The sequence below is a fragment of the Gymnogyps californianus genome, chromosome 2 (genome assembly GCF_018139145.2).
Source record: "Gymnogyps californianus isolate 813 chromosome 2, ASM1813914v2, whole genome shotgun sequence".
In the NCBI taxonomy this organism is placed as follows: domain Eukaryota; kingdom Metazoa; phylum Chordata; class Aves; order Accipitriformes; family Cathartidae; genus Gymnogyps; species Gymnogyps californianus.
The window spans coordinates 104904672-104918808 of NC_059472.1; the positions used below are offsets into that span (position 1 = coordinate 104904672).

General features: G+C 40.9%; 1 protein-coding gene across 1 annotated transcript in view; it reads left to right on the plus strand.

Moving 5' to 3' along the window:
• ICE1 (interactor of little elongation complex ELL subunit 1) overlaps nt 1-14137 on the plus strand; it is a 38869-nt gene that overhangs the window by 2514 nt on the left and 22218 nt on the right. The window contains exons 3-10 of the mRNA XM_050890902.1: nt 3-37; nt 482-500; nt 1294-1405; nt 2420-2496; nt 10010-10047; nt 11941-12023; nt 12293-12332; nt 12423-12479. Of these exons, the coding sequence (XP_050746859.1) occupies nt 3-37; nt 482-500; nt 1294-1405; nt 2420-2496; nt 10010-10047; nt 11941-12023; nt 12293-12332; nt 12423-12479 (461 nt within the window). The remainder of the gene's footprint in view (nt 1-2; nt 38-481; nt 501-1293; nt 1406-2419; nt 2497-10009; nt 10048-11940; nt 12024-12292; nt 12333-12422; nt 12480-14137) is intronic.

Here is a 14137-nt window from a genome sequence, read left to right on the forward strand (position 1 = left end):
AGTCGTTTGCTGACAGAGTATCAACAGAAATGCACTGATATCCTTTACTTTTCTATTAGTGTTCTTACAGAATTAGTATATCAACATTTCTTAAAGAGGGCTTGAGGTTTTTTATTTAAGGTTTAAGTTAAGAGATGATGCCTCTAGTAAAGAACAGACTGGATAGGCTTTGTAAAGCAAATAGGGCTTTGGAATTAAAACTATCCATTTAAGATCTGGCTGTGTCTAATATATGGCTTAATATGGACTATTTGAAGTCTGCGTTGCTGAGAATGACTCAAGTTTTTTCAAGTGACAGAAGAAGCTCTGCTTATTCACTTCAAATGTATTGAAATGTTTCAATTAAACACTTAGTTCTGCAAGTCCTATGTTTTTTGGGTGGAAGTCTTTATTGGATGTTTCTTTGCAAGTGGCGATTGGATTGAAATATACTTAAAGATGTTTGATAAACTTTTTAATTTCTACCTTAACAAGAGATTACAGCTTCAATTTGCTGAACGGTAAGTTTGATTTAAACTGTTTACTAAAGATGCTGTGTTCTCTGTGTTTTGGACAGTTTTAGGAGTCTGACACTGTAACAGCAACACCCCTGGGTATAGGCTGAGCTTTTAATATGGTCCTTTCTTTTACCATGCTTCCTAGGCCATAGTTAGCAAAGATACCCTTGATGAGGAGAGAAGTCTGTCCTTCTTCTACAATACCTGTGTGAAATTCTTTCCTGGCCCTGTGTTACATAAGAGTCTAAAGTGACCAAGTGGAGATACAGAGCTCATCTTTTGGTGGTGGTCAAATGTAAGCGTATTTGGGGCGGCCGTATTTGTATGAAGCATTTTTTCTTAGAGTTGTGGCTGTGTGCCCTTGCTTACTTTATTTGATTATAGAGGAAGAGGCAGCATATAATCTTTACGGAGTCCATCCTGCCTGCTGAAAAATCCTGCAGTTGGACTCTGCTCTTATTTCACAGCGCTACCTATGTAGAGACACTTATTCCTGGCAGTTCAGTGTAGGCAGCTGGGCAGTACTCCTGTGTGGCGCATGCCATCTGCTTGCATCTAGCTTTAGGCTCAGTTCAATGTTTTTAAACCAGATCTTGAATTTTCTTTGAATGTAAAATGTTGGATGGAAAAATGAGAACGCTTAGACTCTTAAAAGCCTTTGGGTATCTCTCACAGCATTTTTCCATGGGGGGAAAGCAAAATACTCAGACACTTGCCTGAAGAATCAGAACATTGAGTCTGAAAGCACCCATGGTTTTTGGCAACTTTTTTTTTTTAATTACACTTCCCATTTCAGAGAGATCTCTGCTCTTCGTTGCCAAGTGGAGCAGATGCTACAGAAAATCCTGCCTCTGGAAAAGTGCCAGGAAGAGTTGGGTTCCTTGAAAGCAGAGTTGGAAGAGAAAAAGGTGTGCTTGTAAGGTTTAAATAACTTGCACTTCTTCTGTTGAAGGAAATGTATGTATTTAATGCTCATCTTAAGGAAGCAGGCTTTAATGAGCCCAGTTGTTATTTCCAGCTCATTGGGACAGACAGCTCTGGTTTTAGATGAAATTAATTAAATGGCAGCAGGTTTCAGATAGGCAAAAAGTTCAGGCTTTTGTAGTTCCTATGATTTTTGGTCAGACTATTTGGGTTTTATTTCCTTATTTAGGAAGGAAGGAGATACATTCAAATTCCTTTGGTTTTCTGGTCTGATCTTTTTAGATTACTGAACTCTCTAGAACTTGTACTACTAAAAAAGTGCAAAGAGGATCTGTGCAGAATAGGATTTTGCTTGTGTTACCATTTTGAACATATGCTTTTACATTATTAGCTACTTAAGTTTATTCCTAATTTCTCTCCCATCCCTTAGCTGAGATTTAGTCTACAGAAGAAAAGCTTTTGACTGTTCAAATGGCCTAAATATAATGTATTTTCTAGACATTAACTATTATTTCTGCAAAAAATACCGCATCCTCTTTCTTGTAGTTTTTTCATGCCAGTACAAGGTAGGATATTAACATTTGTCTTGTCACTGTACCTAGTTTTTCTTCTATGTTAGAACTGTTTTTTAAATCCTCTTCCCTCAGCAAGCATTAGTAGCTGATGTTCTGATGGCACTTTTTCAGAAAAAGCAGGATTATGTGTATGGTGTACAATAGTTGTGCTCTTGACTTCAGCTTTGAGTTCCTATCCAGGTAGGTGTTGGAGGCACATACTCAAAAGATAGACAGATATAGATTTATTTGTTTGTGTGTTTGTTACAACTTTTGCCTTTAAAGAAGAATAACAACCTGACTTTTCAACTTGCTTGTTCTCTCATTGAATATATTTTTTTGGCAATGCACTGTTTTCATTAGAATAGGTAAAGTGTCTGCCATCTATTTTTTTTTTTTGCCCTCAGTAAGGACATATTTTAACTGTGCTTTCCTTCTCCACAGAGTTCTCTCAAGATTTATCGGGAGAGTCAACTGGAATATGTTAAAATTAAAGAAGAAATAGTAAACAGTGATGCTGTGTGAGTGATGCTTCTTTTTTTCACAACCTTTCTTTCCACTTCTTACCTCTTCCAGAACTTGGTCTTGTGCCTTACCTTTCCATTTTGCTAAAATTTTTATGCTTATGGGTTCTTAGAACAGCGAGTTGGTGGGAGAATGGTATTAAATTTTGTAGCAAACACTCTGGAAGGTAGTATTAGTTTATTATCCTGTCTTGAAGTGGCTTTTGGTGGTTGTTTAGCGAAGGTTTTTAAGAACAGGATGAGACTGGAGAAGCAGCTGTAGTTTCTCCAGTTTTAAGTGGTTCTTAGTCTTGGCTTTTTGTTATTGCTGTCCATTTCCACTGTGCTGATAAGTCTCTGAGGCCAATATATAAATGATATTGCCAAAGTGATCTGCACTTAAAATCAGTCCTTAAAATAATTCTTTTTAAAGAAACAGCTCAGCAAGCCCTGAACTGTCCACCATGTTTGGAAGAGATGGGCAGGAGGGATTTGGCACCAAAAATGCAGAAGCCATTTTTGCTGGCATAGTACCGAATATTGTGAAGCTGTGCCTTGATAATTCCCAAAGTTTGTTCTTCCAGTAACCAGTCACTCAAAGGCTTCCTTGCCTGGAGCATCATGTCTTACAGTTCTTGATGGACTCTCTCATGAATTTGTCTAATTGTTTTTTAATGCTGTTATCCTCCTAGCCCCTAAATCACCTGTATCAGGGAACTGTGACTTCTCAGTATTGTATGGAAAGGTACTTATGCTCTTAAAAGAGAACCAGCTAATATACAGCTGGGTGTTGTGAATTTGTAGTTGTGGTTATTTTTCTCCATGTGCATCACTTTGCATTTATCAACACCAGTGATTGCTCTCTAGTCACTTGGAATTCTAAGACCCTTCTGCTGTTTTTTGTAGTCAGCTTTTATTTCTGATGTGTTCCAGCACACATCCCAATGGGACTCCCACTGGTGACTCCTTACTTCTTCCTTGTAAACTGGCTATCATTTTTAACTTTGGTGTTCCTAAGCTATTCTGGTGTTACCAGCAGGTTGAGGGAGGTGATCCTTCCCCTCTGCTCAGCACTGGTGAGGCCACCCCTGGAGTACTGTGTCCAGTTCTGGGCTCCTCTGTAGAAGAGAAATATGGGCATACTGGAGAGAGTCCAATGAAGGGCCACAGAGATGATTAAGGGACTGAAGCATCTCTCAAATGAGATATCCTAGTATCTTTACATGGCTTGTGAAACATATGGTACTCAAAGCACAGCAGCAAGCCACTATTATCCAAAAGATTCTACAAACAGACTAGCATTGTTGTCACTTGCTGTTGTCACTTCTTCTGCCAGACTGCACTTATTTCATATATAGGTACTCTATGTCCTGTGAGCTTAAAGGAATCTTTAGCACATCATCCTATCTAAGAGCAGCAGAGAGCAGCTACCCTATTGCTAACTGCATCTTAAGAGGGAACTGACCACCCTAATGTGCTGGCAATATACTGTGTCAATATAGATAGATCGCTTATCTCCTATCTGTCACTGATATCTTCAAGAAGGAGGACACATGGAGCTACAGGCCAGTCAGCCTCACCTTGATCCCTGAGGAAGGTGATGGAGCAGCTCATCCTGGAAACCATTTCCAGGCACATGAAGGACAAGAAACTCCTCAGGAGTAGTCAGCATGGCTTCACCAAGGGGAAGGCATGCTTGACCGACTTGATAAACTTCTACGATGAACTGACGTGTCTGGTAGATGAGGGGAGAGCACTAGCTACTGTCTACCCAGCCTTCAGTAAGGCCTCTGACACTGTCTCCCATAAGAGCCTCATAGCCCCTCAAGCTGTTGCTGTAGGGGCTGGATGAGCAGGCAGTGAGGTGGACTGACAACGGGCTGAATGGCCGGGCCCTGAGGGCAGTGATGAGCAGTGCAAAGTCTAGTTGGAGGCCAGTAACTAGCAGTGTACCCTGGGGGGAGAGGAGGGCCGCATACTCGGCCCAGTCCTGTTTAATGTCTTCATTAGAGATCTGCAAGATGGGGCAGAGCGTACCCTCAGCAAGTCTGCCAATGACACAAAGTTGGGAGGAGTGGCTGATAGGCCAGAGGGGCGTGCTGCCATCCAGCGTGAGCTTGACAGGCTGGAGAAATGGGCTGACAGGAGCCTCAGGGAGTTCAGCCAGGAGAAGTGCAAAGTCCTGCACCTGGCGAGGAGCAACCCCCCACACCAGTATATGCTGGGGGCCACCCAGCTGGAAAGCAGCTCGGCAGAAAAGGACCTGGGCGTCCTGGTGGACACCAAGTTGAACATGAGCCAGTGATGTGCCCTTGTGGCAAAGGCGGCTACTGGTATCCTGGGCTGCATTAGAGAAAGTATTGCCAGCAGGCGGAGGGAGGTGATCCTTCCCCTCTGCTCAGCACTGGTGAGGCCACCCCTGGAGTACTGTGTCCAGTTCTGGGCTCCCCAGTAAAAGAGAGACATGGACATACTGGAGTGAGTCCAGTGAAGGACCACGAAGATGATTAAGGGACTGGAGCATCTCTCCTATGAGGAAAGGCTGAGAGAGCTGGGACTGTTCAGTCTGGAGAAGAGGAGGCTCGGAGGTGATATTATCAATGTCTATAAATACCTGAAGGGAGGGTACAAAGAAGAGGGAGCCAGGCTCTTTTCCATGGTGCCCAGTGACAGGACCAGAGGCAGTGGGCACCAACTGAAACACAGGAGGTTCCCTGTGACCATCAGGAAGCACTCTTTTTGCTGTGAGGATGACTGAGTACTGCCACAGGTTGCCCAGAGAGGTGGTGGAGTCTCCATCCTTGGAGATACTCAGAAGCCATGTGGACATGGTCCTGGGCAGTGAGCTCTAGGTGGCCCTGCTTGAGCAGGGTGGGTTGGACAAGATGACTTCCAGAGGTCCCTTCCAACCTCAACTATTCTGTGATGCTATAGCTATTTTATACCTTCAATGTTGAGGCCATTTTAAGCAGTAGGTCACACGAGCTCAGTAATTTGAGAGCTGAGTTTCTTCAGAAGCAGAATTCTGGTGAATTGTTCATAAAATGAATGTTAATCTACAGTTACTGTAAAATAATTTACATCAAAAATTATCTTTCAAGTCCTTTGGTCCAATCTGCCATTCAGAGCCAGTGTCAAAGTTAGGTTGCTCAGGACCTTGTCTGGTTGAGTTCTGAATATTTACAAGGATGGCAATTCCCCAATTCTGAGCTTATAACAAGCGTGATGACTTGAGACAAATACACATGTCCACTGCGAAGAAGGTTTTAGGTATGAAATCACTCCTACAGACAAGCTTTGAAAGAAGTACTCAAAACATTAGACTGTTCCAGAAGTAAGGTTGCTCACTTAAATTAAAAGATCACATTCTCTCTAAGGATGGATGAAATAAATATGACAGACACAGTTGTTGTTTGTATTTCTATTTTTCAGCTTTTGAGTATTACAAATATAACCACATTATGTTTTTTGTAGTTTGGGTAGGTTATAATACTGTATGTATTCTGTTTCTGAATGCAACTTCTGTTAGCATAGCTTTTTGTCAGCTGCAGTTGTGCATGCATCTTAAAGATCAGATAGGAGCTTGAGTTGCGTAGCATAAGAGGAGTTCTGTCCAAATGCATCATGTACAAACCTTGCTTTTTGTGAATTACCAGATTTTACATCTGCCTATTTTCTTTCTTAATGTAATTCTGTGTTGATGAAATTAGTCAGCATACTACTGCACCTGTAAAAGTAACTGTTTTGTCTGTAAATATCATTGCAATGTTAAATGTTGGCATTTAGTGGCTGTCTGGTTATTCAGATTCATAGTTGTTTGTATCATAGAATTTCTATCTCGAGTTGAAAGGAACCTATAAGGATCATAAAGTCTAACTCCTTGCTCCTGAAAGGACTACCTAAAACTAAACCATATGACTAAGAGCATCATTCAGATGCTCCTTGAACTCTGACAGGCTTGATGCCCCGCTTCCCTGGGGAACCTGTTCCAGGGACCAACCACCCTCTCAGTGAAAAACCTTTTCCTGATGTCCAATCTGAACTTCTGCTGATGCAGCTTGATTTCATTTCCTCGTGTCCTATCACTGGTCACCAGAGAGAGGAGATCAGCACCTCCCCCTCTGCTGCCCCCCTTGAGGAAGTTGTAGACTGCGATGAGGTCACCCCTCAGCCTTTTCTTCTCTAAGCTGAACAAACCAAGTGACCTCAGCTGCTCGTCACAGGTCTTGCCCTCAAGACCTTTCACCATCTTGGTCATCCTCCTCTGGACACACTCTAATAGTTTGGTGTCCTTCTTACATTGAGGCACCCAAAACTGCACACAGTACTTGAGGTGGGGCCACCTCACCAGTGCAGTGTAGAGTGGGACAGTCACCTCCCTCAACCAGCTAGCTATGCTGTGCTTGATGCACTCCAGGACACAGTTGACCCTTTTGGCTGCCAAGTAACACTGTTGACTCATATTCAACTTGCCATTAACCCAAACCCCCAGATCTCTTTCTGCAGGGCTGCTCTCCAGCCTCTCGTCCCCCAATTTGTATGTATAACCAGGATTACGCCATCCCAGGCGGAGAATCCGGCACTTGCTCTTGTTAAATTTCATATGGTTGGTGATTGCCCAGCTCTCTAGTCTATCTGGATCTCTCTGTAAGGCCTCTCTACTCTCAAGGGAGTCTATAGCTCCTCCAAATTTCATATCATCGGCAAACTTACTTAACGTACGCATTCAACTCCTGCATTCAGATCATTTATAAAAGCATTAAAGAGCACTGGCCCTAAAATTGAGCCCTGGGGAACCCCACTGGTGACTGGCCGCCAGCCTGATGTAACCCCATTTACTATAACTCTTTGAGCCTGACCCCTCAGCCAGTTGCTTGCCCAATGTATTCTGGACTTGTCTAGCTGTATGCTGGACATTTTTTCCAGAAGGATACTGTGAGATACAGTATCAAAATTTGCTAAAATCCAAAAAATCCCACATCTACTGGCTTCCCTTAGTCAACTAGATGGGTGACCTTATCATAAAAGGAAATTAAGTTAGTTAAACAGGACTTTCCTGTCGTGAACCCGTGCTGGCCATGACCAATGACCGTGTTGTGTCTGTTTTCAATAACTCCCAGAATAACCTTCTCCATAATTTTACCTGGTACTGGAGTGAGACTGACAGGCCTGTAATACCAAGGTCTTCCTTCTTACCCTTCTTGAAAATTTGAACACCATTAGCCAGCTTCCAGTCTACTGGGACCTCTCCCGACTCCCAAGCCCGTTGAAGAAATTATGGAGAGAGGTCCCATGATAACATTGGCCAGCTCTTTTAGTACCCTGGGATGAATCCCATTCAGGCCCGCTACGCTTATGTGCATCCAGCTAGAGCAGCAAGTCTTGAACAAGATCAGAGTTGGCTGGGAGTTTATCATCCCGCCAGTTACGGTCTTCCAACACAGGGCTCTGGGGGTCCCAGGGCCCACCATCGGTGACAAAGACAAAGAAGGCATTAATTGTCTCTGTGTTGTCTACATCCCTATTTGTTAGGTGACCAACCTGTCCTGGTTTAACCCCAGTCAGCAACTCAGCACCATGCAGCCGTTTCCCCCTCCTCCTCCCCCTCCCAGTGGGGTGAGGAGGAGGAAAGCAAAGGAAAAAAAGTAAAACTCGTGGGTTGAGATAAGAACAGTTTAATAACTAAAGTAAAATATAATACTAACAATAGTAATAATGAAATATAATAATAATAGTAATGAAAAAGGAATGCAACAAAAAAAAAGGAGGGGGGGCAGGAAGGAAAAAAACCCCAGTGATGCACAATGCAATTGCTCACCACCCGCTGACCGATGCTCAGTTAGTTCCCGAACCGCGATCCGCGCCGCCCGGCCAGCTCCCCCCTGTTTATATACTGGGCATGACGTTCAATGGTATGGAATACCCCTTTGGCTAGTTCAGGTCAGGTGCCCCGGCTCTGCTCCCTCCCAGCTTCTTGCACACCTGCTTGCTGGCAGAGCATGGGAAACTGGAAAGTCCTTGGCTTAAGATAAGCGCTACTTAGCAACAACTAAAACCTCAGAGTGTTATCAACATCATTCTCACACTAAATCCAAAACGCAGCACTGTACCAGCTACTAAAAAGAAAGTTAACTCTGTCCCAGCCGAAACCAGGACACCGACCTCATCCAGTAATGGACCAATGTTGTCTCTGATCCTCCTTTTGCTGTTAACATATTTTAAAAAGCCCTTTTTGTTGTCCTTCAGAGTACTGGCCGGCTTGAACTCTAATTGAGCTTTGGCTGCAAAACTCTTCTCCCTACAGTGGCGAACAGCATCTCTGTAGTCCTCTCATGTCTCCTATCCTTGCTTCCAATGCACATACGTTGTAGATGCAGTACTTCTGTGCATTGGTCAGAAGATAATCTACAGAGAAAGAGAAGTTCGGTACCTGCTATTTTTTAAAGGGCACCCCCCCCCCCCCTTTTTTTTTGCTGCAAAGATGTTTTATGCGGATTTTTTTCTGAAATACTCACCTATGGCTTGACTGTCAAAGCCATCATCTGAGTATAGAGAGAGTTAAGTATGAACCTGTTCAGGCTGAGAAGGCCCAAGAGCATCAGTCTACTACTTTTTATATCAGTCTATAAATGCTTTGACTACTGAACATGCCAAAAGTGGTCAGTCATCCTGTTTCTGAGTGGGTTTTCAAATGTATTCCAGTTAATGTCTGAAATGATGATTAAAGCTTGCACATCCAGAAAGGCTTAGGCTGTAAATCTCAATCCATTATACAAGTTTTAATATGGGGAATGGATGAACTGTATTCTTCTTCATGAAAGTGATCAGTGAGCATTGGTAGCTTGTGTTTGTCAGAACAGTGTCCTCTACTTATCACAAGAGTTTAAAAACCATTTCTGGGATACTGGGATTTAACAGAAGGAAATAATAGAAGTGTTTACTTTTTAAAATTTATTTTCCAGTTCTGTGTGTGTTTTACATATAAGGTAGGGTTGGAAATGCTGAAGTCAAAATTGTTCAGGATGCATAATTTTTTTTGTTTTGTTTTGGCTTTAGTAAACACCTGGATATTCTGAACAAAAAGCTATGGGACATAAGTGATCCTGAAGGCTATTCCTGATTATCTCATTGCTTAGGTCTTATTGATTGTAAGCAAGGCTTAATTGTTTTTAAGCAGTAAAACTAACCTGTCTGCATTACGTCATATAATTGCAAAAACCAGAAGCCAGTTTTCTCAGGTTGCATTTGTAACTCCAAGTTGTAGCTGAAGGTATATTTATGTACCTGGATTAGTGGACAGACTCTCTTAAGAGCAAACTCTTATCTCTGTAACAGATACAGCTGTTTGTGTGAGAATATCAGCAATATGCCACTGATTTAAGTTTTCAACTTCAGGGACACATTGGTCTCACAGGTCCTGGGTCTAGGAAGTGTGTTTTCTCTGAAATGGCTAGATTTATTTTTTTTTCCTGGCTTTTCATGCAACATAATTCTATACCAAAATGATGTATTAATGCCTTCTTTTTAACAGGAGAAAGAAACTGGAAACAAAAGTGAAGAAACTTGAAGGTAACTGTCTACATTGTGTTACTGTGCTGTTGTCCTACTCCATCTCTTGATTCCTTTTTATCCAAAGAAGTAATTGGAACTTTCTAACTCTGAGGCCCCAAGGAGCAAGGCAGGGCAGTACTGTGTGTGGTGCTTAGTCTCTGAATTACATCAGCCCTCCTGCAAAATGTTTTCTGTTGAGTATCTTAGGCCCATGGTGTAAATGAAGTTGGAAGGGAACTTTCTGGTCATGAAAACCTCAAAGAATGGAGCCTGCCCAGCCTGTCCAGGCAACTTGATTCACTGCATGACTGTCTTCATGGTGAAAAAGCTTTTCCTTATAGCCAGTTGGAAACTCTCTTGTTTCAACTTATGCCTGATGTCTCTTGTCCTCCCACCATGCACCACTGAACAGTCTTGTTCCATCTTCTTGATACCTCCTTGTAGGTACAGGAAAGCTGCTCTTGGATCCCTTCGAAGTTTTTTTTTGTTGGTTTTTTTCCTCTCAAGCTAATTAAGTCTAGTTCAACGAGCCTGTTTTCATAGGGCATGTGTTCCAGCGTTCTTATAATCTTGGCAGGATTCTTCTAGTCATGTTTATAATCATATTTAAAGATATAGTGATCCTGACATGTTTTCTGATTTTTAAATATTCTGGCAATTGGGTTTTGGTTTGTTTTTTGGTTTTTTGTTTTCTTTTAAACTAGAGATAAAGCACTTGCCTTGTAGCACTGTGTTTTTCTTGTTTTGCTAGTAGAGGGTAGATACACATAAAGCATTCTGATACTTAACTTGCTGTATGTTAGTTGGCAAGGCAAATATTTTCATTTGTGGCACACTTACAGCTGTGCTTACCACAGTTTAAAGTACAATGAACTGAGTGATTTCTATCTTAGTGTTAGAAAGCCCCCAGATCCTACTGTAAAGTACAGGTACGGGGTGTTTATTTTGATGATCATTTTGGAGTCCCATTACGTGGCAGCAAGGTTTTTATACCCTCTTGCCCCCAAAAACTCAAATTCTGGCAGAGCTAGAACAAAATACTGTGAGATAGTTTGCGTTAGGTCCAATTTGAGTGACTGGTTTATCTGTTTTGTTCTTTTCTGTGTTCATGAAATATCCCAGACCCCGTCTTTTAGCCTGGTATCTTTTGTCAATCTGAAATTTTCCCATGATTGTTTTTTGTCAACCTACCACCTGAGCTGCCTTTTTAATGCTCTTTCTTTCTATATGCTGTCTTCTGTGACCTGATCTGATCAGCAGGCAAGTTCCATCTGTCTTTGCTGTCCGTGTATAAGTCACCAAGCTGATCTCTCAGGATCTCAAGTATCTCTCTCGCTTGAGAATTTCCCTGGGAACCTCACATTCAGTCCTCACTTACTTGCCCTGTACTCTTTATTCCCACCCATCTGCACTCTTCCCAGGTGTCTGTTAGACATTAAGAGATAAGGTACTCTTTTCTGTTTATTAGTCTTGAGTGCTATCTACATCTTTCTAATGCAGTTGGCTATGGTGTTTTCATCTTTGAACCAGAGCCCTCTTTTAAATAAGAGAATAAAACCCATGAAAAAAACATTGCATCTCATTCTTAATTTTATTCCCTTTTTTCACTTGGTGTATATTGTTGTATAGTACAGTATCATTACAATATGACTCACTCTTCATTCTTGCATGTGAGAAAAGTAATAAATGTATTTCAGTAGTTCAGAACAGTAATTATGCAGTGGAAGACGACATACTTGTATGCATGAGTTGTTTTCTTAATGAGCCAAAATATAACTTCAATAGATTTGTATTTCACACTATCTATTTTTTTTCCTGGTAATTTGATTTGCAAACTGGTGACCAATATTACTTAAATTAGTTGTCTCATATTGTAGTTTCTAACTTGAATTTTGGTTCTCTTTCTTGAAGAGGCTGCAACAAAGCATACACAGGACTTCAGACAACTGAAAACTGAAAAGAAAAGGCTTGAAAAGGAGCTAAAGAAGGCACAAGTAAGACTTTCCTGGTCTTTTGGATGAAGTTTCTTTTAGTATTTCTGGGAGAAAAAAAGGAAGCTATTAGTAATAGAGATACTGAAATAGTAAAATTACGTTTGTTGGGGATATTGAGTAACTAAACATAGCAATTCACCTTAAGAGATAGAAATTTTCCAACTGAAGCGTGACCTTTCAAATGTTGATTTAGATTTCATGCTAATTAGGAGTAGATGCTCTACAAACTATGTATGGCATGAAAAATAAGTATTATTTAATTTTAACAGGGAAAACTTGATGGTGTACTTAAAGAGAAGTGCAGAAAAGGTAAGTGTTCACCTTTGATTGCCTTCAGATTTGTGTGTGGTATTGTTCCATTTGAACATTTCCTTTCCCCCCCTCTCCTCTTTTTAATAGTTAAGCACGCAGAGACCCAGAGTTCGAGTGAAGATCTTGCAACAGATATAGACAAAGGTAAGATTTTTTGCAAGACCATTCTCTGTGCGGAACCAACCATTATGAATTTATTGCAGCTCTTCCAGAGTTGCATTTTTGGAAACAGAGGATACTGACAGAAGTGCCATAAGAGCAGATGTGGTTGATACAAATATGTTACACTGATGAAGGACTAATGTAATAGATAACTTTTCAGTTTTGCAGTAAGGAAAATACTCGATTCATTAAAATGATTAGTCTACCCCATGCGTGTGTGAAGTCAATTGATGTGCAATTATAAAACAGAATGCAAACACTGAGAAAACTACAAACAATCCCATTGTCTTTGAAGCTCATTGAAATCATAAAGGAAGCATGCAAAGCAAAAGACACAAGATAGGAATGTAATCTGCCACAGTTTCTATGTGAGGCTCTGTAAATCAAGTGGAAATCCAGGATGTATAGTTGTTTCTTATCCTATTGACTTTTTTTTCCCTAATGATCTAAAATATCTGCTACAAATTATCTGAATCTAACTGTGTAATGGAGCAAACTCCTAAACTTCCTCTAAAGTACTGAGGCCAAACTTTAAGCAAATCTAATTTTTGCATTTTTGCAGTCTTTTAAAATACTGGTATTGCTTTTGAATTGTTTAGAAATTCTGAAGGCAATTTTCAGGCAAAAGAACAACTTCCCTGTTCTGTTTCTTGCTTTGCAATATTTGTGTATAAAGTTTGTTGCCAAAATTAAACTTTGCTGAAAAAGGTAGACCTTGTCAGTTCTTCTGTGTCTTGGCATATTTTTACTGCCTTTTGGATTGTACTAAATTGGTACCCAATTTTGTCCTTTAATTTTTGATTAGTGGCAAAATGGGAGAATTAAGATCTAATTTGAACTTCAGATAGCAGCAAGGCTTTATTACTAATGAGAAATTGTTAGTGTTGTTAATAGCTGTCATGCAAAATTTGGCAGATTTTTCTCTTATGTGCTGAGGTTTTCTTAATACGTCTCTTCATAAAATAGTAGCAGTTTGCTGTGGTCTTTGACTTATGGAATTGGCACAAAACCAATAGTCTCAGTTCCTAATTGTTGGATCTGATGATAGTTCTGGTGTAAGTAGGTGAGGTGCTTGTGTATGTAGTTGGGTTTTTGGTCTATTTCTCCCTCTCCACCTGCCCTTCTGGTTCTGGAACTAGGTTGTTTGGCATCACCTAGTAATGGTGCTGTTAGTAGACATTGTCTGGAGTCCTAATGTTGTGGCCTGATAATTAACTCAGATACATTTAATGTGCTGTTACTCCATGGTAAGACTAAGATGAGTTACTACTGAGTGGGCATAAAGAAAGAATGTGATATAAATACTTTCTTCGTAAAAGTTTTCCTCCCCTATTTATGTTCATGTCACCTGAGTTGTTTTAGAAAGCTGTTTAATTTCAGTAGTGCTACATTCAAATCTGCTTTTACGTTTTACTCTGGGGGCTGCTATGACTTTTTGCCACCCTCACTATAGAAAGGAAAAGCTAAAGCATTCTGCAACTGTTCCTTCAGTCTGCTCTGTGGCTATGGCCAATACAGGATCCATTCCCTCAATAGCATCTAGCATTTCTCTTTCTCTGAAGCTAAAATGCCCCTATGTCCCTTGTCTTAATTTTTGTTCTGAGTATTTTATATTTTGTTGTAGGCATGTCTGTGTTCTG